A 26,518-nucleotide genomic window follows, 5' to 3' on the forward strand; every position below is an offset into this window, starting at 1 on the left:
AGTTTTAAAAAAATTGGGAATTTTTTAAAATCTATTTGCTGTGCAATATATTCGATATAATGTCTATTCATTCGGAATGAACATAGATAATTTTAAAATATCTGAATATATTGGGTCATCTAAAAAGTATCCGCGGTACTTTGTCACTAGATATATGACCAACAACACACATCTAGTGACAAAAAACCACGGATACTTTTTAGATGACCCAATATTTAGCTGATATTTTTGTTCGACATGTCTAGCGGTAATCAATGAATACATTAAGAGCTATAAGTTTATTGGCTACCGCGTCACATTTGTCGCGTGGTAATCGTTTCTGCGTCCAATAGGCAGAAGCCATTAGGATGAAATCACATGCGAAAAACTACTGCGAAATAGAAAATGCGTCACAGAAGCAATCAGCGTTATTTTGTGTTATTCTAAATAGCGCTAATTGATTGTTTCAATGACGCATTCTCTATTCCGCAGTTCTTTTTCGCACCGTGTGATTTCACCCTTAAGATCTCTAGACTGGCGCGCTGTGGCGCCTCGGGCGCGAAAAGTTGGCGGATGTGCATTTAGGAAATCTGGCAACTCTGCCGGAAGTCGTATCTTTCATCTTCTTTTGTGTTTTGCACGTGGAATATGTTCATGTACTGATTCAGCGCTGGTCAGTTTCATAAATTGGTTATCAGTTTTGTAAATTGGTTATCTCGATCAGTACGAGAATTCAATCATGGTAAGTGATTCAGGTAACATTAATTTACAATTATAATAGTATATCTACTCTAGCGATGATATATTTGTATCACATTGAGTACCGATTTAGGTTATACATCTTCGATACAAAATATATAATACACTTAAAAAAGAAATTAATTGTACAGTATAATCACTTAAAAAAAATCAATAAAATTAGGCTTATTCGACGCGTTTTTGTATAAAACGAAAGAATCTGGCGGAAATAAGCGTCGCTTTGCCTCGCGAATTGAGATATTAAGCGTTACAAGTTGACAATTATAGAGGTTAGGAAATTTGTCACAAAGATGAAACGAGGTCTATAATTGTACTGTTGCATTTAGATTTTGATTTTCCACGCGAAACAAAATTCATTCCTCTCTTGCTAAAGAGATGCTTTCTATACAAAATAAGATCTACCTGTATAAAAATCATGTGTGTCTTCGCATGAGAGGAGGTGGAGTAGAAGTCGCTTCGCATGGAAAGTCAAAACCCATATGCAACAATACAATTCTAGACCTCGTTTCACCTCTGACAGATTTCCTAATCTCAATAGTCGTCAACTTCAAAGCTGATTCTACAATGAGTTGATAGTGAGTAGTTCTAAGTCTTATCGGTGAATTGATGAAATTCAATCAACTGGCCAACATTCAACTTAGGGCTACTTTTACCAAGCTCAGTTAATTAGGCCGGTTAGTCCACTGGAATTAGCCAATTGCATTTGTCATTTTATTTGACGACAGATGGTGATTAGTCAATTCCGATGGATTAATCGGCCTAATTAAGTTAATTGAGCTTGGTGAAAGTGGCCCTTATACGACTAATTTCTAATCTTTAGAAAAGGACAAAGAGTAAGTTGAAACAAGACTAAAATTAATCTACATTGGTGGAAACGGACATGGGACTGATTTTCTTAACTTTACTGACCAAAATCGACTTTATTCCTTCTCATTAGTCACACTAAACATCTCGTTGTACAACTAACAACTAGTAGATGCAAAAAATTATAGATACCTATTTAAGTTAAAACTTGTTTTCGACTACCAACTTATTGTAGAATCAGCATAACACTTAATTTAAACTTTGATTTGTAGGATAGAGCTACGCTTATTTCTGCTGCATTCTTTTTATGTAAAAATATATCGAATATGCTTAATTTTATTGATTTTTTTAGGTGATTATGCTAAAACTATATAATTACCATTTTGTATATTGTACGTGTTTATAGAATAATTATTATTTTTAATTTTCAGGCAACTACTAAAGTTGACAATCCTGAGAAGCCAGGACAGGAAGTCACTCCTATTCATCGAATTAGGATCACACTTACATCACGCAATGTTCGTTCTCTTGAGAAAGGTAAAGATATTAAAAATATCATATGTTTTGTCAAATTATTTAAGAAGAGTGAAAAGACTTGTTTTTATATTACAAAAAGTAAAATCGATTTTATTTTTTATGTAAGTAATCTGATTACACTAGTTAAAAGTTGGATCACTTGAAGGAAACAAAAAAATAGAATTCAAAATCAAGAAAACATGTGATGTTGCAATTATTTGTAATTGCATAGCAATATGTAATTGCACAGGCAGGTTGCTGCGCTATATGTGTCGAAAATAGAATACAGACAATATGATACATCATATTTGGTATTAACCCTTAATATATACCTTTAGATCATTCTTTAGGTGTTCTGCATATTTTTTTCTTTGAAATACGAAGAGCATCTAATCAAATATCGATATTCTTTATCTCGCAAACATAATAGAGTAATAAGCTTAAGCTTTAAGTAATTGATGAATTATCAAATGTGAACAGTCGAATGTGAGAAGAATAATCGACTATGATTATCAATTCCTTAAGGTTTACTACTCTATTGTGTTTGCGAGGTTAATTAGAATAACATCAAAGTTTACCTACGGGTCACAAATAACCTATCGTGTGTATAGAATATATTTTTGTAACTAAAAAAAAAAATTTTTTTTTTCTTTATTTTCAACTAATTCTCGTTTATATTACGGAAATATTTCGCAAATTATTAAAACAAGATTTTTAACTCTAGAACAACATATTAGTATACATACGATAATAATTATACATAATAAACACGATGGTTTTTGGCATCTTTGTGTTAAATGTTATCTGTGATATTCTATATTATGTTGTCTGTAATGTTATAAAGAACATTTTCCTAATAAATTATAAGTTTTTTTTAACATAATAGTAATAAAATGTATTGTTTAAATTATTTAAAATATAAAATTTAAAATATAAATATATTTTCAATCTATGCATATTAAACAAATATCATTTTAGGTTATTAAATAATTAAATTTTTTGGACAATCGACACAACTTTTTTCTTTTGTAGTTCGAAATATCAACTTCAAAATATTGAAACATATTTTTCCTTTAAATATTTTTTGTTTCAGAATTTTATATTTTTGTATGAAAAAGTGCATTTTTCTCATTTTGTTAACTATATTTAGTTATAACAATTTAGATACAATTTATCAAAAATATACAACTTTACAAATACTTTTTAAAAATGTCAAAATACATGTAAAAAACTAAAAAAATGTTTAATAATTTTTATATATACTTATAAAAGTGATGAAAATTATTTCAGAACACGAACGACTGAACGTGTATTAAATGAGGGTGCGCAAAACTAAAATGTGTACTAAGGATTAAAAATGTAGAATATCTAATAAAGATAGAATATATAATAAAGATATATATTGTACTTAATAGCAAAAGTATCAGATGCAACAAAGCTTTTGAGCGTTTATACAAATCGGCTTTCGCATCAGGATATTGCTTCGTATATGTTCGTACAAGCGCTCAAAGTCTGTTGCATCTAATATTTTCACTTAATTTTCATTAAATACTTAAGTATTTTTAGAAAATATTCTATATTTTTAACATCAACATAATGTATTAGGTGTTGGAATTAATTCGTAGCGTTTTACAAGTGATGGGAAGTACTTTCATTAATGTATTTTTTAATGCTCATGTGAAATAAATAACATTCTTTCATTAAAAACGCTACGAATTAATTCCAACACCTAATATATTGGGCGCATTCGAAGACGCTGTTAGTGCTATTTGTGTCATTCTATCCTTGTTTACATCTAATGTACATACAAGGAAGATGGAACAATATAAATGGTACAATAGATTTGTTCACATTGCTTGAAATTCACAAAAAAATTTTTGATTTAAAATGAATTAGATACATATTTGAACGTTAAAAAGAGAGAAAGCGGAGAGTTCAAAAAGTATAAACAACGCGAACAGACTTAATAGCGCCTCCTTGAACGCACTCAACTACTTTTACATGGTCTCTCTAATCAGATTTAATAATATTTGTAGTTAAAAACTAATCAATCAATCGTTCCATTTTTCAGAGGAATAGCTATGATTAGTCAATTTCATAACTACAATGTTATTAAACTCGATTAAAGTCTACTATCGATACATATATGTGTGCGTGTGTAGTATAATGATCTTTCACGAATGGCTATAACGCCATATATTTTCCCGATTTTAAACTCAATTTTGTATGTGTTTCCGTCATGTTTTAACATAATTTTAACTAGCACTAGTAAATTTCTCATCTTAAAAACGATAGTTATAATTGAACGGTATTCATAATCCGTTCTTATTTTAAGAATGGAATGTCTTAAGTAATGTCTTAAGGGGGTCATTTATATTGGGTCATTTAAAAAGTATCCGCGGTTTTTTCATTCAAAAATTGAACAAAAAACCGCGGATACTTTTTAAATGACCTAATACTAATACGGCTCTCTTATTGATTCATGACATTACATCACTTTGGACACTTAAAAAGAATATTTTTAAAAAAGAATATTTTTGGGAATTTTTTGTGCAAAAAGGATAAAGTAAATTAAAAATGTATAAAGAGGTATTCATTATACATGTATTGAAGTATATAAAAAAAATTTTTTTAATTTGTTAAAGAAAATGGCAGCACTGCGGTTGATTAAAATAATCTGGTTTTCAGCAAATGTCCGATCATAACAAGATTATTAAACGGTTTGATCTAGAACAAAAACTAAAAATTTTTATTTTCTACATAACATTTACTAAAGAAATACGTAGAGGTTTTCAGAAATATGCATTTTTGTGAAAATAATGAACATTTGAAAAAGAAACAATTATTTTTGACAAACAAATTTTGCACAAAAATGTTAATGACAATAGTTTATAACTAATCGTAAAATCGCTACGTACTCTTTAAATAATTAGCAAAAGAAAATTCTCTGTAAATTTTAAGTGAATCGAATGAAAATTGTAGAAGTTATGATGTGATGTACGCCAATTTGATTGAAAAATGTCGTTTTGAGAAAAATTGAAGTTTCAATACGATTTTTGTGTATAAAATTTAAAAATGTAAAAATTAAATTGCAATGCCTGCGCCATACAGCTATCCTTCAAAATTGATATAAACCTCTTCAATATCTTTCCGGTCTGATTTTAAGCTCTGCGAGCTTTTTTGCTGCTTCAGTCGAGGAACACTCTACTACTTTGATGCGTTGAGCGTCTGCTTTCACACAGAAATTAACAGCTACAGTCTATAGGCATCTGCTAACACGGTGGTACTAGTTTTATAGCCTTTCTTTGTGATATACACTATTCTTTTGTCGTCTTTCATTATAATAAATACATTTTCAAACAACATGATAATAGATTTTCCAACACGAATCGTCAACCGCTGTTTGACATATCTATTTACACTGAAAAATAAATGTGTACTGTGTACGCTATCCGAGTACAGGGTGTTCAGCATAACGGTCCGCACGACTTTTCAGATGCACTTCCGACAATTTAAAAAAAAGTTGATAAGTGAATATTTATCTGTTTCATATAGGAGAAAATAAGCTAGAATATACAATAAAAAAATATTGAAAACAATATTTTTTTCATAATATTGTAGGGCTCTTCAAGATAAATTCAAATCACTATCGAAATGTTACCTTTATTGATAATGTATTGATTTTATTGATACTTGGTATTAAATTCGTATAATTATTTGTAATAGCAGTGCTTCTGACACAGAATATAAGTTAAAATTTTTCTTTATTCATTTATGCTTATAATAGTGTTCTTCGCTAATGAATATTATGATACATATCAGGTTGCCACAGATCTGGAAAACCGGGGAAAGTCAGGGGAAAAAAACCTGGAATTTTGAAATTTGCTCACAATGTCCTTAAACTGGTCCTATTCCAAGTAGTTATAATTTTTTAAATTATATCTGACATTTATAGTCAAATACGTTCAAAACTTGCGCACTTTTAGACGATTTTAAAATAATTAAAATTCATATTTTGTTCAGTATTTTTATTTAATTCTTTTTTTTGTCATAACTGCATTCTTTTTTCCAAGACTTATTTTTGGCTGGCTTAAATTTGCATTCAAAATTTTACTACGTTACTAAGCTTTTTTTACGTTGTTTTTAATAATATAGATTAGCTTTCCTACAATCCTTGAGTCTAAATATTAAAATTTACATATTTTATATTATATTATATTAGTCATGGAAAAATTTCCATTTTCATCTGAAAAACCGGAAAAAGTCAGAGAATTTCAAAATTCATTTTCTGTGGCAATGTAATGCAACCCTGCATATGTACTTATTTAATAAAATATGCAATAAAATCAATAACTATGATATAAGAATATAAGATATTTCATTCCTGAAGATGCGCAGTAGTTCAAAATGGCGGTTGCTCCTAAACTAATTCACAATTTTGTCCAAAATTGTAAAAAGCAACATGGTCACTATCATACTTGCTATATATATATATACATACATACACATTAGGTTAGAAGTGATCAAAAAACGGAGTCTCACGTCGTGCGTGAATCAGATCTCGTGTCCTTCTTAATTGTATTATTCTTTCGAGAAGTTTGTTTAATTCGAGATAACCGATGAGTGATTAAGAGCGAAGTTCTTTAAGTTTTATGTAGCAACAATAGTTAGAGTATGGGTGACAATGAATCATTATCAACACAGTGAATCATTACATCCTTGTTGCTTGCCTACGTTAAAAAAGGATAAAACGATTCATTGTGTTACACAGTGTCTAACTGTGTCCTTGCTGGAAAGTATCCTATGCATAACATCTATAAAAAATCGTGCTTATTCATTCATAAATATTTTCTTTATTTATCGATCTTTTTTCTAAATAATTAATTAGCATATTCTGTTGGTTTGTAGAAATGCCCACATGTTGTGTTCAAAACTGTAAGAGTCGTACATTAGTCGTACATTGAGCCGATCTTAAGTATCAAATTACATTTAACAGTATTATATTTATTAACATTATTGTCATTAATTTTATTAACATTTTATTTCATATTCCATTATTTTATTCATTTACGAGCTTTTGTATTTTTTTAAATTTTAATTTTGTTTTTGTTATGTATATTATACAATTGTTATGTATACAGTGATGGGAAAAAGTTCCGGAACGGTGAAGTATTTCAGCGAATTGCATTTTTTTTTTGGGAAAATGTTAAATACAGAAGTTTTAGGATTTTTCCCTGGCTATCTAATGGTGATACTGAATTCGACCTTGACTACAACTTTGAAGGTCATTTCAAAGTCAAGTTCACTTTTTTAAATGGGAACCACTATTTTTTATTGCGGATTTGGAAAGAGCGGGAAATTGTCAAGGTCAAAACATGACCTTGACCATAACCTTGAAATCAACGTCAAGGTCATTTCAAGCTGAAAGTTCCAAAAGTCCTGGTACGGCAAGAATATCTCGGCGAAATTGCGGGAAAATGTTCAATACGAAAGTTTCATGATTTTTTCCCTGGTTATGTACGTTGTTTGTTTCGCACACAATTTTAACATCTCTTAGCCATTTTTCAACCTAAAATAAAAAGTATTTTTCATTTTTACCACGTGGAGGTAGATGTTATATGTACAATTTATTTTTTGCTCAGTTTATCTTTTTGTGTCAATTGTTGACGCTTACGTTCTACACGGAAAGAAGTTGCCATATTGTAGATACAGACCGTGTCCGGCGCATGGCGAGACATGTGCCGCTCCTTCCCTCGAAATTAAACCACTACCAAGAACAAGACCACTACCAAGACCAAAATCACTACCAAGACCAATACCACTACCAAGACCACTACCAAGACCAAGACCAAGACCACTACCAAGACCAATACCACTACCAAGACCAAGACCACTACCAAGACCAAGACCACTACCAAGACCACTATCAAGACCAAGACCACTACCAAGATCAAGACCAAGACTGGGTGGGTGGGTGGGTGGGTGTCTGTCTGTCTGTCTGTCTATGTATGTATACATACATACATACATACATACATATGCGGTATTCGCAGCGCAGTAGCATTCGTTTTCTTACTTTTTAAAAAGGAGCAGGTCGAAATCAATTTCGCAGTGCACATAGTACGGAATTTTAATGTAAAACCTAATAATAAGATATCTGTGTATGTGGAATCCGTATTAAGTACGTAACTGTCGCGTTATTTATGCAAATAAAACTTCGTTCTGGTATTTTTGTGCTGATACCTTCGTAAAATTAATTTCGTCCAATTATTCATAGTCACATTGTTCCAATCGCTTGTATTGAATATGCGTCTGACTGATACGGAGCGAATTCATATTCTCCATTATAATGCGAGGGTGTGGTGATAAAATGAGATCCTATGAAGAAGTTGCCAATCTGTTTAATAACAAATTTCCTACGCGTGATCCTATTTCGAAATCTACTGTCCATCGAACTGTCTTACGATTCGAGAGAACTAGTTTAGTTACCGATGAACAAAGATCCGGTAGACCAAAGACAGCTACTAATGATGATGTCTATGCATGTTCTACAAAATATTATTGAAAACCCGCACAATCCTCTTTCAAGAGTAGCTCAGGAATATGATATCGACCGAAAATCAGTTGCAAAAATTTTGAAGACACACGGTTACCACCCGTATAAAATAAGACTCGTCCAAGAACTCTCTGAAGATGACTATGACAGAAGAGTGGAGTTTTGCGATGAAATGATGAGGAGGTATGACGAAAACAATCAATTTTTCAATTGGATTTGTTTTTCTGACGAGGCTATTTTTGAAATGAGCGGATCTGTCAATCGTCAGAATATGCGATATTAGGCTGATGTTAATCCTCATTGGATGAGAGATTCGCATACACAACACCCAAAAAAACTAAATGTTTGTGCAGGAATTTTAGGACAGAATATTATTGGGCCGTATTTTATCGAGGGGAACATAAATGCGGAGAATTACGTGCATTTATTACGAACGGAAGTCGTGCCATGTATCCGAGAAATTACTGGACTCGCTTTTGAACATGTTTGGTTTCAGCAAGATGGGGCCCCAGCTCACTTTGCCGTAGCTACTCGAGATTATCTTAATGAAATATTTCATAATAAATGGATAGAAGAGGTTCGATTGAATGACCACCTAGATCATCGGACCTAGCACCATTAGACTACTTTTATTGGGGATATTTGAAGAGTAAAGTGTTTGAGACTAAACCCGCTGATATTAATGAATTAAGAGCAATAAATAATAAATGTGTCTAATTCAATCACACCAGAAATGTTACAAAATGTTCAGGAAAATATTTACATACGTATGGCACACTGTCAAGCATTGCACGGGCATCAGTTTGAACACTTAATACATTAAATACAACACACACACACACGCGCGCGCGCATGCACACGCGTTTACGTAAAAAATAAAAAGTACAAAAAATTAGAAAAAAAATATAAAAAATGAAAATACAAACAAAGTAAAAAGGTTCTGGATAGACATCTACCTCCACGTGGTAAAAATGAAAAATACTTTTTATTTTAAGTTGAAAAATGGCTAAGAGATGTTGAAATTGTGTGTTAAACAAACAACGTACATAGCCAGGGAAAAAAATCATGAAACTTTCGTATTGAACATTTTCCCGCAATTTCGCCGAGATATTCTTGCCGTACCAGGACTTTGGAACTTTCAGCTTGAAATGATCTTGACGTTGATTTCAAGGTTATGGTCAAGGTCATGTTCTGACGTAAAATTTCCCGCTCTTTCCAAATCCGCAATAAAAAATAGTGGTTCCCATTTAAAAAAGTGAACTTGACTTTGAAATGACCTTCAAAGTTGTAGTCAAGGTCGAATTCAGTATCACCATTAGATAGCCAGGGAAAAATCCTAAAACTTCTGTATTTAACATTTTCCCAAAAAAATGCAATTCGCTGAAATATTTCACCGTTCCGGAACTTTTTCCCATCACTGTATATTTTTACTAACACTGTATTTGAATTTAGCGCTAAAAATTTTAGACAAATTTCTGTTGTTGTAGTACTTTTGCGCCATTAGGCACAATGAAATACCTTATATTCTTATACCATAAGTACAACATCAATAAAGGTGTCATTTCAGTAAGGATTTAAATTCGTCTTGAAAACCTCTACAATATTGTGGAAAAAAATTGTATGGTGCCCTTTAAAAAATTTAAGATAACTTTGATTTTTTATAAAAAAAAATTTTTTTTTTATTTTTTATTGCATGTTGTAGCCTATATGAGACAGATAAATATTTAACCTTTAATTTTTTTTGTAGGATATAAACTATAGGAAAAGTCGTACGGACCGTTGAATTCTGTATAACGGTCGAAATTTATACTGATATTTGGTTACTTACAAAACCTATTTGCTATTGTGTTTTTTCATATCTGATGAAAGGTGCTCTGATTGTGAGGGAACGCGTTTCAAAGAATCTATAACTTCGTCAGAAATACTAATTTTCCATTCCAACTAGTGGGGTTATATTTTTAGATGCATAAACTATCATAAAGCAAAAAAAAAATTTTCGATTTTTTTCGAAGTTTCAAAGTGGTGTAACCAGGATTGGATAAGTTAACTTTTTTTTTAACTAAATTAAATTAACAGCTTTAAAAATTTAACTTACAAGGGGAATACCAGGTGACGGTGTCGGGGATTTTGATACTCTTTTTACAGGCTGTTCTTAAGCGAAAAAAAAAATGTCCGGCTGTTTCAACCATTGACTCATAGTTTCGAAGAAATCGATTTTTTAAATAATCATTGTAATAATTTGAAAAACGTACTGTATAGGAAAATATCAGTATCTTTATAAATTTCATTTTATTTAAATTTTATTTCATCGAATGTTAAAGATAAAATTATACCTAGATGGATGAATCTTGGATGATGATTTGAATGCAGCAAATAGACCGCGTGCCAATCGAATGTTACTCACTTCAGTAAACGAACAAAGATGTTGTTTTGTCTTGCCCAATCAACATCAATAATCGTATTTTCCATTCTATTAGCATATGTGATTTCATCATAAACATTTCTATCGTTTTCCGTGCTAGTAAATTTTATTAAAATACTTCTTTAGTTCGGAGTAAAGATGTAAAAATATCGTCAAATTCAATTTTACAATTACTTACGGTAAAGTGGTAATTTATTGGTAATTTTGGCTATATTTATTGTCTTTATAGTTTTATGTACAAATAAGCTGTATATGTATAAAACAATATTTTTCTGATATTCCTAATAGGAATCGCTGATAGAATAACTATTGACTAAATTTAAATATAATTTAATCGTAACAAAATGTGTTTGTATGACACATAGACAATTCATGCTTAAGTGTGTGGCTATTTGTCACGTTAGGTCGCGGACTGATGGTATTGATCGGGATATTATAAACGGATGTATATCAATTACCCACATCACTAATTGGCTAAATATTAAAAATAATATAATCATATTGGTGAAGTAGTGAAAAATTACTGGGAACAGGCCAATGTGAATGCAATTGAACACAGGTGTGTGCAAATGCGCTGCTTCCGTCATAAATTCCGCCCTTGATTTGGCATTCCTGTCTTAAACGTTGTCGGTTGTCGAATTATTATATCAATATGTAGTATCAAAATAAAAATTTAAATTAAACAAAGCGTTTTCAACTTAATGACTAAATACTCTTATATCAAATTACTTTATTTTTCTAATTTTTTGAAATTATCATTTTACCAGCTTCAAAAAATTACCAAGTAATTACTGTAATTTACCGGCTAAGTTATTGTTAAATTGGGTCATTTTCATCTCTAATTCGCAGAATTGCCGCGCGCGAGTGAATCGAGTGCTTACTGAAGTAAGCAACATTTCGATTGGCGCGCGGTCTACTTGCTACGTTCAAATCAACGTTCAATCATCATCCGAGATTCAGAATCATCCATCCAGATGTAATTTTATCTTTATCATTCGGTGAAATAAAATGAAATTTATAAAGATATTTTCCTACATAGTACATTTTTTAAATTATTACAATAATTATTTAAAAAATCGATTTCTTCGAAACTATGGGCCAATAGCTGAAATGGTCGGAACATGTATCGTTTTTTTTTCCGTTCATGAACTGCTTGTAAAAAGCGCCGACATCGTTACCTGGTGTTCCTCTTGTCAGTCAAGATAAAAGTTAATCCATAGTGACATTAATTGAATTAAAAGTTAATGAAAAAGTTAAGTTAATGAAAAAAGTAATTAAAAAGTTAAAAGTTAAATTTGTTTTATTTCACGATTTTAAGTTAACTTTTTTTTAACTAAATCAAAAAACTAAGTTAAAAAATTAACTTTTTTAACTAACAAGGAGAAACTCACATATGTATTTCACGGATTTTGATCAGCTTTTGCGTGATTCGGGGACACCAAAAAATAATCTCTGTAAAGTGATAATTTGTATTTCTGCGTATTCTTCGAAAAAATCGTGATTTTAGATCACGATGACGGATCGCTTTCAACGGATCTCTTTATTCTTTGTTTAAACATAAATAAAATATTTGAAATTATTTAAAATTAGAAAATGCATTTTCGACTGGCACGAATGTATAAGCATATAATTCGAGTAGAGATCCGTCAACTATCCCAACCCTGTTATCTTTTAAAAAATTAAACTAAAAGTTCATAATTACCGGTAAAATATAACTATGTAAAGTTAAGAAGTTAAGAGTCTAAAAAAGTGTAACTAAATGAAATTAATTAACTTTTTAACTTAACTTTTAACTTTTTAATTTAGCATTATTCAATATCTTGGATGTAATTTCTTAAGACTGTACTTAAGATGGTCTTAAATATAAGATCAGATTATGAATACCGGCGTATAAAAATGATGTCAATTTTATTTTCTGTGAGCATAGCACAAACAGGTCTTTTTGTAGCACTCTTTTCTCAAAAATTTATATTAAATGTACAATTTTTTAGATACTTAAAAAGTTATGCATCTCATGCATAACTTTGCATAATTAACTCGATTCTGTTTGTTTTAGTGTGTGCGGAATTAATCAATGGAGCTAAAAAGCAAAAATTGAAGGTCAAAGGACCTGTTCGTATGCCAACCAAGGTTCTAAGAATAACAACTCGCAAAACGCCATGTGGTGAGGGATCGAAGACCTGGGATCGATTCCAGATGCGAATTCACAAGAGAGTGATCGATTTATATTCGCCATCAGAGATTGTGAAACAAATCACAAGCATTTCTATCGAGCCTGGTGTAGAGGTGGAAGTAACGATTGCTAATGAATAAACAATGTCATTAAAACTATAAAGTTTTAATAAAAATATTTGAAAACTTGAAACATATTTATTGTTATTTATTGTTTTACGATTATTTATTGGTAATACTCCAAGATATTGGGGGGGAGGGACATATGTTGTCAAAGTCATGACCCTGAGTGATTTTTAAGTTTAGCCGTCGCTCGTTGTTAGTTAAAAAGTTATTACTAAAAAAAGTTTGAAAAATAACGTTTTATTTCTGCAATATATAATATTAAAAATATCTATAAATATCTATAATTTATTATCAAATTATATTATATATATAAATTATATTATTATCAAAAATAACTATATATAACTAACTATATATATATTATTAAAAATATCTATAACTTTTCTATATCCTTCCTTGCTTACTTAACACTTCACGCGAAGTGGCTTTTATCCCCTCCTCCTCTGCTTCAGGGACACACGACTTTCCATGCAAAGCGAATTCCCCATCTCACCAAGTTGCTTCGCATGGAAATCGTGTGCTATAAGCAAGAGTGGAGTCTACCATAGACATATAAGATAGACCCAACATTAGCTATATACTCGTATATATCTGGGCAGAACAGTGCGAGAGGCAAACTATCGGAGCAATCTTCTTTGCGCGCGCATTTTGATAGTAAACTTACTTTAGTAATACTCGAGAATTCTACTTTCCTCACTGATTTTAACGAAATTAGGCTCATTTAATATGTTTTTGGACGAAATGAACAAATTGGCAAAAAAGTGACTCTGTCCTGTAGACCGAAATATTAATCATTGAAGTTACCCAGCAAACACAAAATAGCTACGATATAACCTAGAAATAACACGTAATATAACAGAATGTTACATTGTAATGATACAACTACAAAATAATTGTTATATAACTATGTTATGTTGCATTATTTTGATATGTACTTGTTACAGTAAAGTAACGGCAACATAATCTCAATGTAATATATTTGTATAACAGATATTATGTCGAAGGTACATAATCATTATATTATATATTATGTAAAATTTATAAGGTCTATATATTATTGTTATATTCATATTATATAACAGCTGCGCTCGGCATTTATTTGTAATTAGGAAATAACAGATTTAATACTTATATCAGAAAACATGCATTCTACACAGAGTACACAGTTACTGATAGATTGAAATTTTGTATTCCCTGTTTCCTATTGCCTGTATTTTTCAGATGAGCAGCGACCAGTGACTCTAGGTAGAGAATGTTTTTTTTTAGCAGCATTTAGTTTTGTTTAACAATTAATTCATGGATCTGACATTCCTGCAGAGAATAACGGGCATTCTATAATAAGTTATTATTACTTAAGTTTTAAGGCATGCTACAAGAAAATTGGTCAATTTCTTACAACTTAAGATTTAAAAAACAATAAAAGAAAAGGGCTACGAGCCAAAAATTATTTTATTTATTAAAATTAAACATCGTTATTATAGAAGTTTGAACATAAGTAAAAGAAACAATCCTTTAGTTGATTTAATACAATGTGCTAGCAATAAACAAACAGACGTTCAATCGCGATCGGATCTTTATCAATGTTAAGAACATAATATTATAAATGGTAAAAACAAAACATAATATAAATTTATACTTCACTCTCTCTCTAACAAACGCTGGTAACATAAAAACGATTATCATCCTGTTCACAGTTATAATGTAGCTTGGAAAAAATCGTCGCATGACAATAATTAATTGGAGTCAACCGTTGAATTGCTTGAATAAAGGCAGATAATTGTAGTCAAACATTGAGTAGCTTGAATAATGTCCTTAGATATAATGTAAATCAGAGAATACAACGCAAGAAAGTGAATTTAGTTCTGTAGATAAAATATAATATACAAGAATTATCAGCGCAAGATTATTTTTATAGTAAAAAGAAGAAATTGATATGAATAGCAAACCAGATAATACAATACATTGAGATGATACATTGCAAAAAGTTAAATTTGTAAAATATAATTTATATATTATATGAATTTATAATTTAGTAACAGTTAAAATTAATACGAATAAATATCTTTGATATAAAAAATTAAAAAATAAAAAGTTAAAAAATAAAAAGTGTTTCTGGTGTAGAAAGTCGGTTGAAGTCAGACAAAGATTCTGTAGTTGAAATTGATACAGTTGTCGGATATGACAGATTGAGAACGTTTTTTTGTTGATATCTGCTCACGTATTCTCGTACTCAATTTTCTTATGGCTCTTGCACACAAATCGCGGCAACGCTTGCCGCGCGACAGAAGTTGACGCGAGAGCGAATCAACATCTTGCTTGCTGGGAACTAATAGATGTATATTGGGTCATCTAAAAAGTATCCGCGGTATTTTGTCACTAGATATATGATATCAACACATATCTAGTGACAAAAAACCACGGATACTTTTTAGATGACCCAATAATTTCCACCGCGCGACAAAAGTTGAACTCATTCCAACTTTTGCCACGCGGCGGAAGTAGTATTACATCATTTCTAGAAGTTTTGCAAGAGGTCAGGTGAGGTCGACTTAAAAACATAGAATTATTGGTTAATGCGATAACTTCCGCCACGGAAGTTTTGACTTTTGCCGCGTTCTGTGTGCAGGAGCCAATACATTTAAGCATAAACCATTTGTATGACATATATACGACTCATGGTTCCGGCACACTAGCACGATATCCAATGAGTGTACAGCTTTACCAATGTTTTCATTCTAAAGATATACTCTCAGGTATCGCGCTGGTATGCCGGAAGCATCATGCTTAAATGTGTAGCTACTGGTCACTGTAGACGACGGTGACTGACGGCGTTGATCGCGATGTTGTAAATCGTGCTTTAAAGCCGCAGCATAGACTTTTGCGTAACGCATAGTGCATAAGCAAATCAACTAATCAGAATCTTCCTTTTCCTCTCATTCCTTAGAAAAGAAGAATTTCGATTAGTTGATTCTTTTATATACTATGTATTATGCGTTATGCAAGAGTCTGTACTGCGGCCATGAATTTGCATCAAGAAAGATGGTTATGAAGGTGAAAATGACCGAGAAAGTAAGTTTGCTCGTCAAGCAAATAAACATGATTGGTTTTTACTTATGGATCAATCACATTCAATCGTTCACGAGCAGGTCACCTATCGTGAAAACAAAATCGGAATGAATTTCGATCGGAATTATTGTTCATCATTATTCATATTGTGCTATTAGGGCTATTGTGTTTACGAAGTAAGGTGATTTATATGGTATCTGAAGATAAATTTCAGACAATTTTAAGTATAAAATCTAATTATAAACCACTAGAAAGATAATTTTATTAATTATGCTTTTTTATGTACAATAATTACCATTCTATAAATTCTATTGGGTCATCTAAAAAGTATCCGCGGTACTTTGTCACTAGATGTATGACCATCAACACATATCTAGTGATAAAAAACTGCGGATACTTTTTAGATGACCCAATATATTAGTACAATGATAATTATAAATGTCCTGAGTTAATCATATGGATGATTTAATGTTTTGGATATGGGATCAGAATGGGATCAATCTGATTAAATTAGAAATACATTGCTACCCTTAGAAAAATGGATCTTGTAGTTTACATCCACTTTGTCAGGAGGTAGTAGTGCATGGCAACATTTTGCGGTTACAGGTTTTGAGTCGTCACGTCCTTTTTGGCTGCGTTCAGATTTTTACCTGGGTGCTCCTCGAATGTCATATTATCCTTGTTGTTTATCGAACGTTAAACAAGGATGACACCCAAGGAGCACGTGGGTAATGTCTAGTTCACTGGACGCGATGAACGACGAGCGATATCCAATAAAAGCTATGCTTTTTCTCACGTGACGATACAAAGCAAAGCTCTTATTGGATATCGCTTGTCGTTCATCGCTTATCGCGTCCAGTGTGCAGTAGGCAAGAATCCAAATGCAACTTCTCAAATTTTTTTTTATTCTTAAGGCTTAAACACAATAGGGATAGGTAACAGGGAATAACGAGCCAATCAGAACTCCAATCAGAGCTCCAATCAGAGCTCTGGTATGTTCGATATTATATCTAAGAACTCTGATTAGACAGCTTATTATTCCCTGTTGCCTATGTATTGTAGAATACACAATTTCTGATAGGTTGAAATTCTTATTCTCTCCATTCTGTTCTCTGTTCCTTTTATTGCGTGGAGCCCCTTATTTTACGTCTAATAAATGATAAAGACAAAGTGATGATTACAAGCGCTTAAAGCGCGTGAATCCAAGGCTGCGTTCCATTTAACGCTCACAACGCTCGCAGAATTATTTCATCCTTGTCGTTTATCAGATATTAAACAAAGACAAACGATGCTCGCGAGTGTTGCGAGCGTGAAACGGAACGCAGCTCAAATCGATCGTAGCCGTTGGTTTCTTATGTCATGCACGTGGTTGTAGACGAATTCGACGGAGTAATTTTTCCAAGTATAAACGATGACGTACAAACGTAAAAAGACTCACGGAGGTGAAAAGCGTTTGAAGAAGAGTTATCGGACGAAACGGAGGACGAAGGACTTGGACGAGGTACCGCGTTAATTTTGTCTAAACATAACCTCCTCGACACATAGTTGGCTCGTCCTGTTTTTCACGTCTTGCGATCATCGCCTCGACAAATAATAATAAAGTGATTATTTCTAGATTGACGAGGATCTCAAGGAAGAGAACGCGAGGAAGCTATTAAACCAGAAAGTGGACTTCGATAAGCCGGGAGCAGCCCAGTATTATTGTGTGCATTGCGCGTAAGTTCGCAATATAACAGTTTAACCTAAAAATTCAAATCGATAATTGTTGAGTTTAACCTCTTCACCTCTAATTTTGATAAAATTAGTCTCATTTGACGCATTCTTGCACGAAATAAATGAATCTGGCGAAAAAATTGTCGCTTTTTTGCCAAATTCGTTCATTTCATGCAAAAACGCGTTGAATAAGACTAATTTTACCAAAATTTGATGCGATGAGGCTAAACTCCACAATTGCTATCAAATTGAACACATATGAGGTGTCGAATACACCCTATCGCTTCACACGATCGACTTAAGATCTATATATATATCGATGAATATAATGAGCTACAGAACGCAGGAGTGTAGAATGCAAAAGATAGGATGAACTTTTGTGATCTGCGACTTGTATTTTGCATGCTATATAGATCAGGCTGAATTACAAGAGACTTGTTAATAGGAAATTTTTTTTATTTGTATGAGGAAATCTGGATGGAAAAGGGAATTTATATAAGAAATTGATTCAATTTTTGCTTTGTACTATATTATTTAAAATCTATTCTACAATGTGCTTTTTGTTTGTGCTGTTTCTTGCTTTTTGCTATTTTTTACATCTTGTTTTCTTGCTTTTTATCCGGTTACTGACAAGATCTGTGAGATCCATTTAAACCTTCTGTCAATGTGTACCTGAGTATCTATATTAAATTTTAAACAGTAAAAATTTTTATATTTTTATATAATTGTGTGAATTTTGTTATAATGCCTCATCAAACACTCCATTTTTTAAATAATAAGGAATAGTTTTGCATAGATGCACTTTATAATTTCTCATTTTTGCATTTTATATTTAGGATCACCTTGATCCACCTTGTGAAAACACTGATCACTAGTGAAAACAGAAAAAAATGTATTAAATTTTAATAAATAATTGTTTGAATAGTACTAATATAACATTTATTTGTAGAAAATAAATACTTGTTAAATAAAATGTAATAATAAGTAAATCAAATTAATGGTTCTTGTACCAAATAAATATATGTTTACATTTAGTAAATATTCATCTGGCACTATTTGAATAAATATTATTAAAATTTGGTACATTTTTCTCTTAATGAAAGTAAAAATTAAACTGTGCATTCACAGAAGCTTATTTAAAAGACAACAATTAAACAATAATTAATTTCTAAGAACTAAAATGATATAACTCGCATAAAAAAAAGAATTAATAGTAGATTTATTTTAATAAAAATCAAAATTTGTAGACGTAATAAAAAATTGAATCGTTTGATATTTTTGTGTAAAATAGTAATGCTACAATAATAACAATATGTAGATACAAGAATTAAAAACCAATAGTAAATTCAAATATAATGTAATTTTTATCTTAACACTTATATTAAGTACTTCACAGACAAAGTTATTTTTACTTTTATTTGAATATTTGGTATTGAAACAATCACCATATAGCCCAATAAATCCATCAGCTCCAGAGAATTAAGAAAAGGAAAGAGAATATGAGTGAATACAAGCTAATGCTCAGAATTATGCGAGATGAATTACATGATTATGTCATGCAGAATTACAAATCTTTAGACAAGACTGTTCTAAAGAAATGTATCAAATAACCTCATCTATTCTTAAAAAGAATGTAAAATCATGTAAAAACGAAAAACTAGGGAAATATTATAGTATACAAATGTATAAAAAAGGTTTTTAAGAATATATTGACCAAATTTCTCACGATTTGTTTTTTAACGATAATTTAATAATACTTACAATACGGACAATTTAATAATAATTGCGTTACGCAATAATTGCATGGTTCGCACTCTTTGACTTCGTGTAAGTAATTATTATTTTTTCATAAAATTGATTCTCCAATATAATTATAAAATCTAATTGTAATTGTATAGCAAATCGAACAATTTGATGACAAAAATTTGACAAGTGGATATCTAATAGTTTGACCATTAACCCATGTATTAGAATATTTTCTTTCATACGTTTTTTCGAATAATTTGTATTGTGTGATTAATTGTATCGATGAGGACTTGAATTAAGAATCAAAATGTATACATGTATTTACTTTCTTAATAAATTGCGTTTAAATTATACTCGAATATTCTGTGTTGGCTCATATCGGCATTGTTTATTGTTTTACATTTAATAATAAGAATTTAATTTGATTTTAGGAGGTATTTTATAGACAAAACTGCTCTGCATACTCACTTCAATACTAAAGGGCATAAACGACGAATGAAAGCACTCGAATTAGAGCCGTACACTATCCAAGAGTCAGAAAGAGCAGCAGGCAAAGGAAGTTACATCAGGCCACAAAAACGAAAGATTGAAACCATGACACAGAAAGATCTGGACATAAATGTTGCGTCAGATGCTAAAGTAATGAAAATAAACGAATAGAGTTACCTTATAATTCGTTTTAAATTGTTGTATTTTTACTTTTTCTTTACACGAAAGAAGAGAAAAAAATTTAAATTAGAAAATTGCAATGATTAATAACTTGTATAGATTTACTTACGCTTTGAAGCGTACATACAGAACTTTGATACGTGATGTTCGTCGAAGGACTTCCCACCCACTAAACTTTGAGAGAGATTACAGTTCAGCACTGTACATTTCCGGTAATAAAGCTTACAAATCATTTGCGTATCTGTCGCCATATTTAGACTTCGATGAGAGATTCGCCAATGTAGACAAATTGCAGAAAAATCTCGCATTGCGCGGGATAGATGTAGACATCGTTCTATTGAAGGAAGCGTGGGATTTCTATACAAAGGTGGTTGCGGACAGATATGCATTAGAAAACAATAACAAGAAATTGACGGATCGCATGAAAACTCTGCTGGAAAACGTCGAGCATACTGCTGAGCAGGAACAAGAGATGCTCAAGTTGCGTACACAGCTCAAGATCATACGGCAAGATTTAAAGACGATGAAGGAAGCGATGTGGGACTTGAATGAAGATGTAATAGAAAAGGTCTTGAAGTTACCGAACGAATTGGATCCTAGAACGCCTGTCGGCGAACCGGTGATACTGAAGAGTGTTGGCAACTTGCCGGAGATATCGGAAAAGAAGAGAGGTCACCTCGATATTGGGACTAGTCTAGACCTGCTAGAATACAAGAATCCTATGTGTTATTTCTTAAGCAACGACGCGGCTTTGTTCGAGCTTGCTATACTGGCACACGCAGGCCGAGTTCTCGGCGAAAACAACATGATTAAGATAGTCGGTACTGATTTCAGCCGCAGTTTTGTGGTAGAGGCTTCTGGTTTGAATCACGAGGATCCTATGACCACTTTTATGATAGAGAATCATAATGAAATCGAGAGAGGTTCGCCAAATCGCATGCATCTGGTCGGTGGCGCAAGCTTGGCCTCTTTCCTGGCATTGCATACAAAGCAGCTGATAAATCCCAAGAATTTCCCGCTTAAGTATTTTGCCACTGGCAAACAGTATGTACCATCACCGCGAGATTCGCATACTTATGGCTTATTCACCGTATGCCAGGCTTCCGTTGCACACTCCTTCATAATGGTGAAGGATGCAAAGAGCGAGGAATACAAAATCTTGTTCGAAGAACTTTTGGAGATTGTATGCAGATTGTACGACGATCTGTGCGATCATTATCGCGTTGTCATGCGACCCGCGTCTGAGTTGCAATCTTCTGAGGAAATGCGCGTATCTTTCGAGATGTGGTCGCCATTCATGAACCAATACATTGAGATCGGTCACGTATCTACATATGGCGATTATATCAGCAAGAGATTACTGATTGTCTATCAAACATCCACTGGCAGGGAGTTTCCTAGCATAATATCAGGCACTATTCTCTCCGTTCCGCGTTTACTGGCTTGTCTGCTCGAACAAAATGCCGACAGATTCGTGATTCCATTAAAGATTGCCGAATTTATACCGTCAGACAATTATGTTATGTAAATTAATCATGAAAATATATATAATTTTATCTATGATATTGCTCTTAAGATATTATTTTATTTCATAAAAAAATGTTAGGCAAACTTTTCAAGTTAACAGAAAGAACAATTAAAAGACAAAAGAAGGTCAAAAAGGAGCAAAAATAGTAAATAATAAACGTAACATAAATAATAATGTGAATGATTCATATATTGTAGTGAAAAAATGTTTTTGACTTTTATTTAGTTTTCATCAATTCTAAACAAAGATAAAGTCAAAACCACAATATATAAATTATTCTATTATAGAGATCGCACTTAATATTCTAACAATAAGTTAATACAACAGAATAAAAGTGTAATAAGAGATATATCATATCATATACACATTAATTACAAAATATATAAATAAGTACGTCAATAATTAAAATGAAGATAACAAATTCATTCGAGGTGAGAATTCTGTCAAGTCCAAAGGAAATATTGTACAATCCGTGTAATCAGATATTGTAAAAAAGATTAGTCAATCTATTAAAATAATCAGAAGAAATATTTTAATAAAGTAAAATAAAATAGAAAAGTAAGAAATCGTAGGCTTAATATGAATTTTGATGAAAAATGCTTAATTTTATCGTGCGGAGCATTTTTCAAACAGTCTCTTATTATTATTGATACTTTCTGAGGAAGACTGTTCATCGTTACGTCTATAAAGTTAAGTAGGTAAATGATACAAGCATAAACATATAAGATAGATCCATAAACGCTAAAATTTTTCTTTCAATAAGTCAAATATATGTTCAAATAGGAATCATGAAGCACCTCCATGCCTTTTGGATAATTTATACTTATTCTTCTCGCATTCGATTGTAATTGGTCAATTTCTTACGGCTTAAAACATCTATTCTAGATCCAGACTTAGGTTTCGTTCCGGAAAGTAATTTTCTACGGGAGTGGATAGCTTTGACTATATGCATACGTTTACGGTGTGCAACGGTCAGTAAAGGTCTCTGCTTCCCGAGGAGACTATTCAAAGGATTTTAGTATTCATTAATTTGCATGGTACTGTGACTATGACTTGAGTCGGAAAACTGAATAAGGAGAAAACAGAAGAAGAAGAAACAGAATGGTCAGTAACAGTGCGTGTATAATGTAAGCGTGGCAACTTTTGCATTTGAACTTGCCGGTCTTTACAGTTCGGGGCGGAGCCTATTTCTGCTGGTTCTTGCTTTTAGTTCTTCGTTAAATCTATGCGTAGAAACCAATCATATTAAAGAATCTAAGCGCTAATTGCTTTTTCTGCTGAACGTAGCCAATCTTCAGCCAACTTCAGTTCGGCGACATTGAGATTGTGTTCCCAAATTTACTGCCAGTACTAAAAATCTATAGTTTACGTCACATGCACTATAGATTTTCAGTAGTGGCAGTAAATTTTGAAACAGCCCGAGAGTATGCATTTCCTATAGCCAAAATGAAGAATTAGCAGGCCATATGTTTGTAGTCAAAGGACAAAATAAAGTGTGCTAGAAACCCTCTAATCAGAGTCTGCCTAGTGGCCGGCCATCTGAAGTATTTTTCATCGAATTTTTCATCAAATTTTTCATCGAAATTACTAGAAAGAAAAATCGTACTATCTCGTTTCACATCACTCACGCTACAGTATAAATACATACATTATTACACATAAATACATTTACATACAGTATGAATACTGAGCGTCGGCATCTTTGATGTAGTGGATCCCAGGTCACATGATTCGCCGCCATGTTGGATTGAAAAAGGACTTATATAAATTTGAATTTTTATAAAGCTATGCAGAATGATTTAAAAGATAATTCGGTTGTGTCATGTGAAAATTGTTTATAGCGTACATATTTTTAAATCAGAATTATATAACAATATAATGTTAACGAACTCATTATATAAAGATAATATTCACATTAATAATACTAAACAGTAATAAGTAAATTAAAAATAATTGATTAGATACTTTATGAAAATTGTAATTTAATAATTATATATGAAAAATTAATATATTGCATGAAAATTATAATTAAATGTGAAGTAATAATATACGTACACACACGCACACGCACACACATGCATATTTTATTACGAGAATACAAATATAACAGTCTACACAATATAGTGTCTCCGAAAAAATTTGATTTAATTTTTTAGTAAAACTTAATTTTATTAATCCTTTGCCTTACTTTTTTCTTACAAATTAAAAAAAAAATTACGCTTTGTACGAACGATCCTCATCCGGCTCTCATTCGAGAGCTCATAATACTCATGTTTGGCCCGATTTCCTTACCACAAGTTTCACACAATATTGTAGAAAGGGTTAATTATATTTTATGAGCAGAAGATTTAGTTAACCTAATCTAACCTGCAATTTCAACTTATTGGAGACAGCCATATTCCTGGTTGGAAATCGACGCATGCGCACTAAAAATTGGATACCACATAAAAAGTTCAGTGTCCATATTGTATGTACTATGCTATAGTTACGCTATACAGTGCTGTAAAGCGGGAAGCACAGACTCTTGCATAGTATAAAACATGAAGCACATAAAAAAGTTAACCAGAGTCTCTTATTTCATAGAAAGGAAGGAAATAAAGGATTAATTTGTTTTCTTATGCATTGTGTTATGCGTTATGTAAGAATTTGTGCTCGCCTTGTGTCTAGTTGCAGCTCTATAGAGACGATCTAAAAACTTTATAGTTCTTGACAAACATTCTTGACACGTTCAGGCTACTAGCTGGCGATTAAAATTCAAAAAACGTAAAAATTTAGTAGTGTCAATCATAAATATTACGATAGCAAATCCATGGTTATGCATCATGCATTTAAAGTAAAAACATAATATATTTTCATTATGCATTTAATAGAATAGATGAAAAATGTCAGACCAATCACCGAGAAAAAAGTAATCAGACTCTGATTAGTGTCACGTCCGCAACAACTTCATTTTTCTTATTCAATAATTATTTTTGAATAGACTCGCTAACAGGCCTGAGTAATACATGCGAGCACTAAGTCTAGAGACGCACCTGACGCTTCTCCCCGACACATCGCTTCTTCTTCTTCTTGTTCAATATTAATTGGACTCCCTTGCCGCGGAGTAGCAGCAATTCCAACCAGAGTGAACCTAGTAGCTGAAACAGGTAACTAGGTGGGGGCGCCGCCTGGGAGGAGAGGAGAGAAACAAAGTTCTCCATCCCTCCCTTAAAACAAAGGCATGTTCATGGAAGTCAGATACTGAGATATAAAAAGATTTGACATATGCAGTAATTAGACGACACAAGATAGGGGGAGGGGATTATTAATCATATAATGAATATTAAGGGGATGAAACGGAAAGTGTTTTTTCAGGTAATCACGAAATTTAGTCGATTTATGAATATAAAGTTTGCAATAAAAGAGAATATGATTAATGTCTTGATTTGGGTCGTCACAGGGACATACAGGTGAATTGACAATATTTTTACGGTGCAGGCTGTATGCTAGACTATAATGGTTAGATCTAATTCTGGAGATGGTGACGATCTCTTCTCTTTTAAGATTCTTATGATAGAACCAAGGCTTAGCTGAATTACTTCTATGAAAATCATCATATAGCTGCCTTTTAAATGTTGCGCAATGATCTAAGTATGCTTGAAATTTAGTGTTAAGGGATTGCTTGGAGACCATAAAAAAGTCTTGAAATAGTATTTTAAATTTAGGCCGGTGTCCACTAAGGGCAGCCTCATTGGCAAGATGGTCTGCAGTTTCGTTACTGATTATACCTTTATGATCAAGAGTCCAAATAAAATTAATTTTGAAACCATGTTGCGTTAAAAAGGACAAACGATCCTTAATATCTAATATAATATGGTTCGCATTTCTAGAGTTGTAAGACGATATAGCCTGAAGAGCACTTAAAGAGTCAGAACAGATGGAAGCCTCGTCACAACATCGATCTTCGATAAGATTAATCGCCTGAATAGCCCAAGACTCGGCTAAGAAAATTGAAGTCTCCGGGGGAAGTTTGAACTTGAGTGCAACGTTAAGATCCGGTGAATAGATTACGGAGCCCACGTGATCCTCGCTAACGGACTTAGAGCCATGTAAATAATGGGGCGATTGGCGTATGTAGTTATAGTTTCTAGGAATCGGGCTTGGTGTATTCGGTTATTCGCTTTCTTAGGAACATTGGTGAGGGAACTGTCAAATTGACATAAGTATAGCTTTCATAACTGTGTTTATAAGCATAAGGCATATTGGATCTGTGGATGATTTTAAGTGAGTATTTCTGCATTACATAGTACCTGAACGCAGGTACAGTAGCTAGGGCCCTCTGTCTTCTTGAGGGAGAGCATGCAACCTATTCCAAGCTTTCAAAGCTGTGCAGCACTGGGGAGTTCTTCCCTTGGAAAAAGTCTTACAGATGAACTTCGAGGTTATATAGCCAAATTTAATGTTAAGAGGAGTTTTCTTTGCT

General features: G+C 32.3%; 4 protein-coding genes across 5 annotated transcripts; 3 read left to right on the forward strand and 1 right to left on the reverse strand.

Moving 5' to 3' along the window:
- Positions 1-561: 561 nt before the first annotated feature.
- RpS20 (ribosomal protein S20) lies at positions 562-13,401 on the forward strand. Its single transcript, XM_087411030.1, has 3 exons — positions 562-721; positions 1,974-2,079; positions 13,093-13,401. The coding sequence occupies exons 1-3, from the start codon at positions 719-721 to the stop codon at positions 13,347-13,349; spliced, it is 366 nt and encodes a 121-aa protein (XP_087267156.1). The 5' UTR covers positions 562-718; the 3' UTR covers positions 13,350-13,401.
- A 4,119-nt stretch (positions 13,402-17,520) lies between these two features.
- On the forward strand, positions 17,521-20,740 carry LOC105145177 (zinc finger protein 593 homolog). The gene is made up of 3 exons (XM_011054574.2): positions 17,521-17,901; positions 18,016-18,116; positions 20,291-20,740. Exons 1-3 carry the CDS (start codon positions 17,812-17,814, stop codon positions 20,517-20,519), a joined length of 420 nt encoding a protein of 139 aa, XP_011052876.2. The 5' UTR covers positions 17,521-17,811; the 3' UTR covers positions 20,520-20,740.
- LOC105145176 (Seryl-tRNA synthetase-like insect mitochondrial protein) lies at positions 20,608-22,091 on the forward strand. The gene has a single exon (XM_011054573.2). The coding sequence runs from the start codon at positions 20,608-20,610 to the stop codon at positions 22,054-22,056; it is 1,449 nt and encodes a 482-aa protein (XP_011052875.2). The 3' UTR covers positions 22,057-22,091.
- Positions 22,092-22,226: 135 nt separating this feature from the next.
- LOC147908011 (uncharacterized) lies at positions 22,227-25,906 on the reverse strand. 2 transcript variants are annotated; one of them, XM_011054569.2, is made up of 2 exons: positions 25,089-25,906; positions 22,227-23,491 (listed from the first exon to the last, which is right to left on the reverse strand). In XM_011054569.2, the coding sequence occupies exons 1-2, from the start codon at positions 25,254-25,256 to the stop codon at positions 23,351-23,353; spliced, it is 309 nt and encodes a 102-aa protein (XP_011052871.1). In that variant the 5' UTR covers positions 25,257-25,906; the 3' UTR covers positions 22,227-23,350. The 2 variants fall into 2 exon arrangements, with proteins under 2 accessions (XP_011052871.1, XP_011052874.1); XM_011054572.2 differs by having other exon boundaries at positions 22,227-24,482.
- Between the last annotated feature and the right edge of the window lie 612 nt (positions 25,907-26,518).

Source organism: Acromyrmex echinatior, chromosome 11 (assembly GCF_024713525.1).
Source record: "Acromyrmex echinatior isolate Ae372 chromosome 11, ASM2471352v2, whole genome shotgun sequence".
Classification (NCBI taxonomy): domain Eukaryota; kingdom Metazoa; phylum Arthropoda; class Insecta; order Hymenoptera; family Formicidae; genus Acromyrmex; species Acromyrmex echinatior.

Bases quoted from the DNA above. Each gene is read 5' to 3' on its own strand.
- LOC147908011 (XM_011054569.2), bottom strand. From the start codon at position 25,256: ATGGAGAACTTTGTTTCTCTCCTCTCCTCCCAGGCGGCGCCCCCACCT. The intron at 23,492-25,088 runs GTGCGTCTCTAG...TTTTGGCTATAG, and splicing joins GTGTCGGGGAGAAGCGTCAG to GAAATGCATACTCTCGGGCT.
- LOC105145177 (XM_011054574.2), top strand. From the start codon at position 17,812: ATGACGTACAAACGTAAAAAGACTCACGGAGGTGAAAAGCGTTTGAAG. The intron at 17,902-18,015 runs GTACCGCGTTAA...GATTATTTCTAG, and splicing joins GGACGAAGGACTTGGACGAG to ATTGACGAGGATCTCAAGGA. The intron at 18,117-20,290 runs GTAAGTTCGCAA...ATTTGATTTTAG, and splicing joins TATTATTGTGTGCATTGCGC to GAGGTATTTTATAGACAAAA.
- RpS20 (XM_087411030.1), top strand. The intron at 2,080-13,092 runs GTAAAGATATTA...TGTTTGTTTTAG, and splicing joins TGTTCGTTCTCTTGAGAAAG to TGTGTGCGGAATTAATCAAT.
- LOC105145176 (XM_011054573.2), top strand. From the start codon at position 20,608: ATGATTAATAACTTGTATAGATTTACTTACGCTTTGAAGCGTACATAC.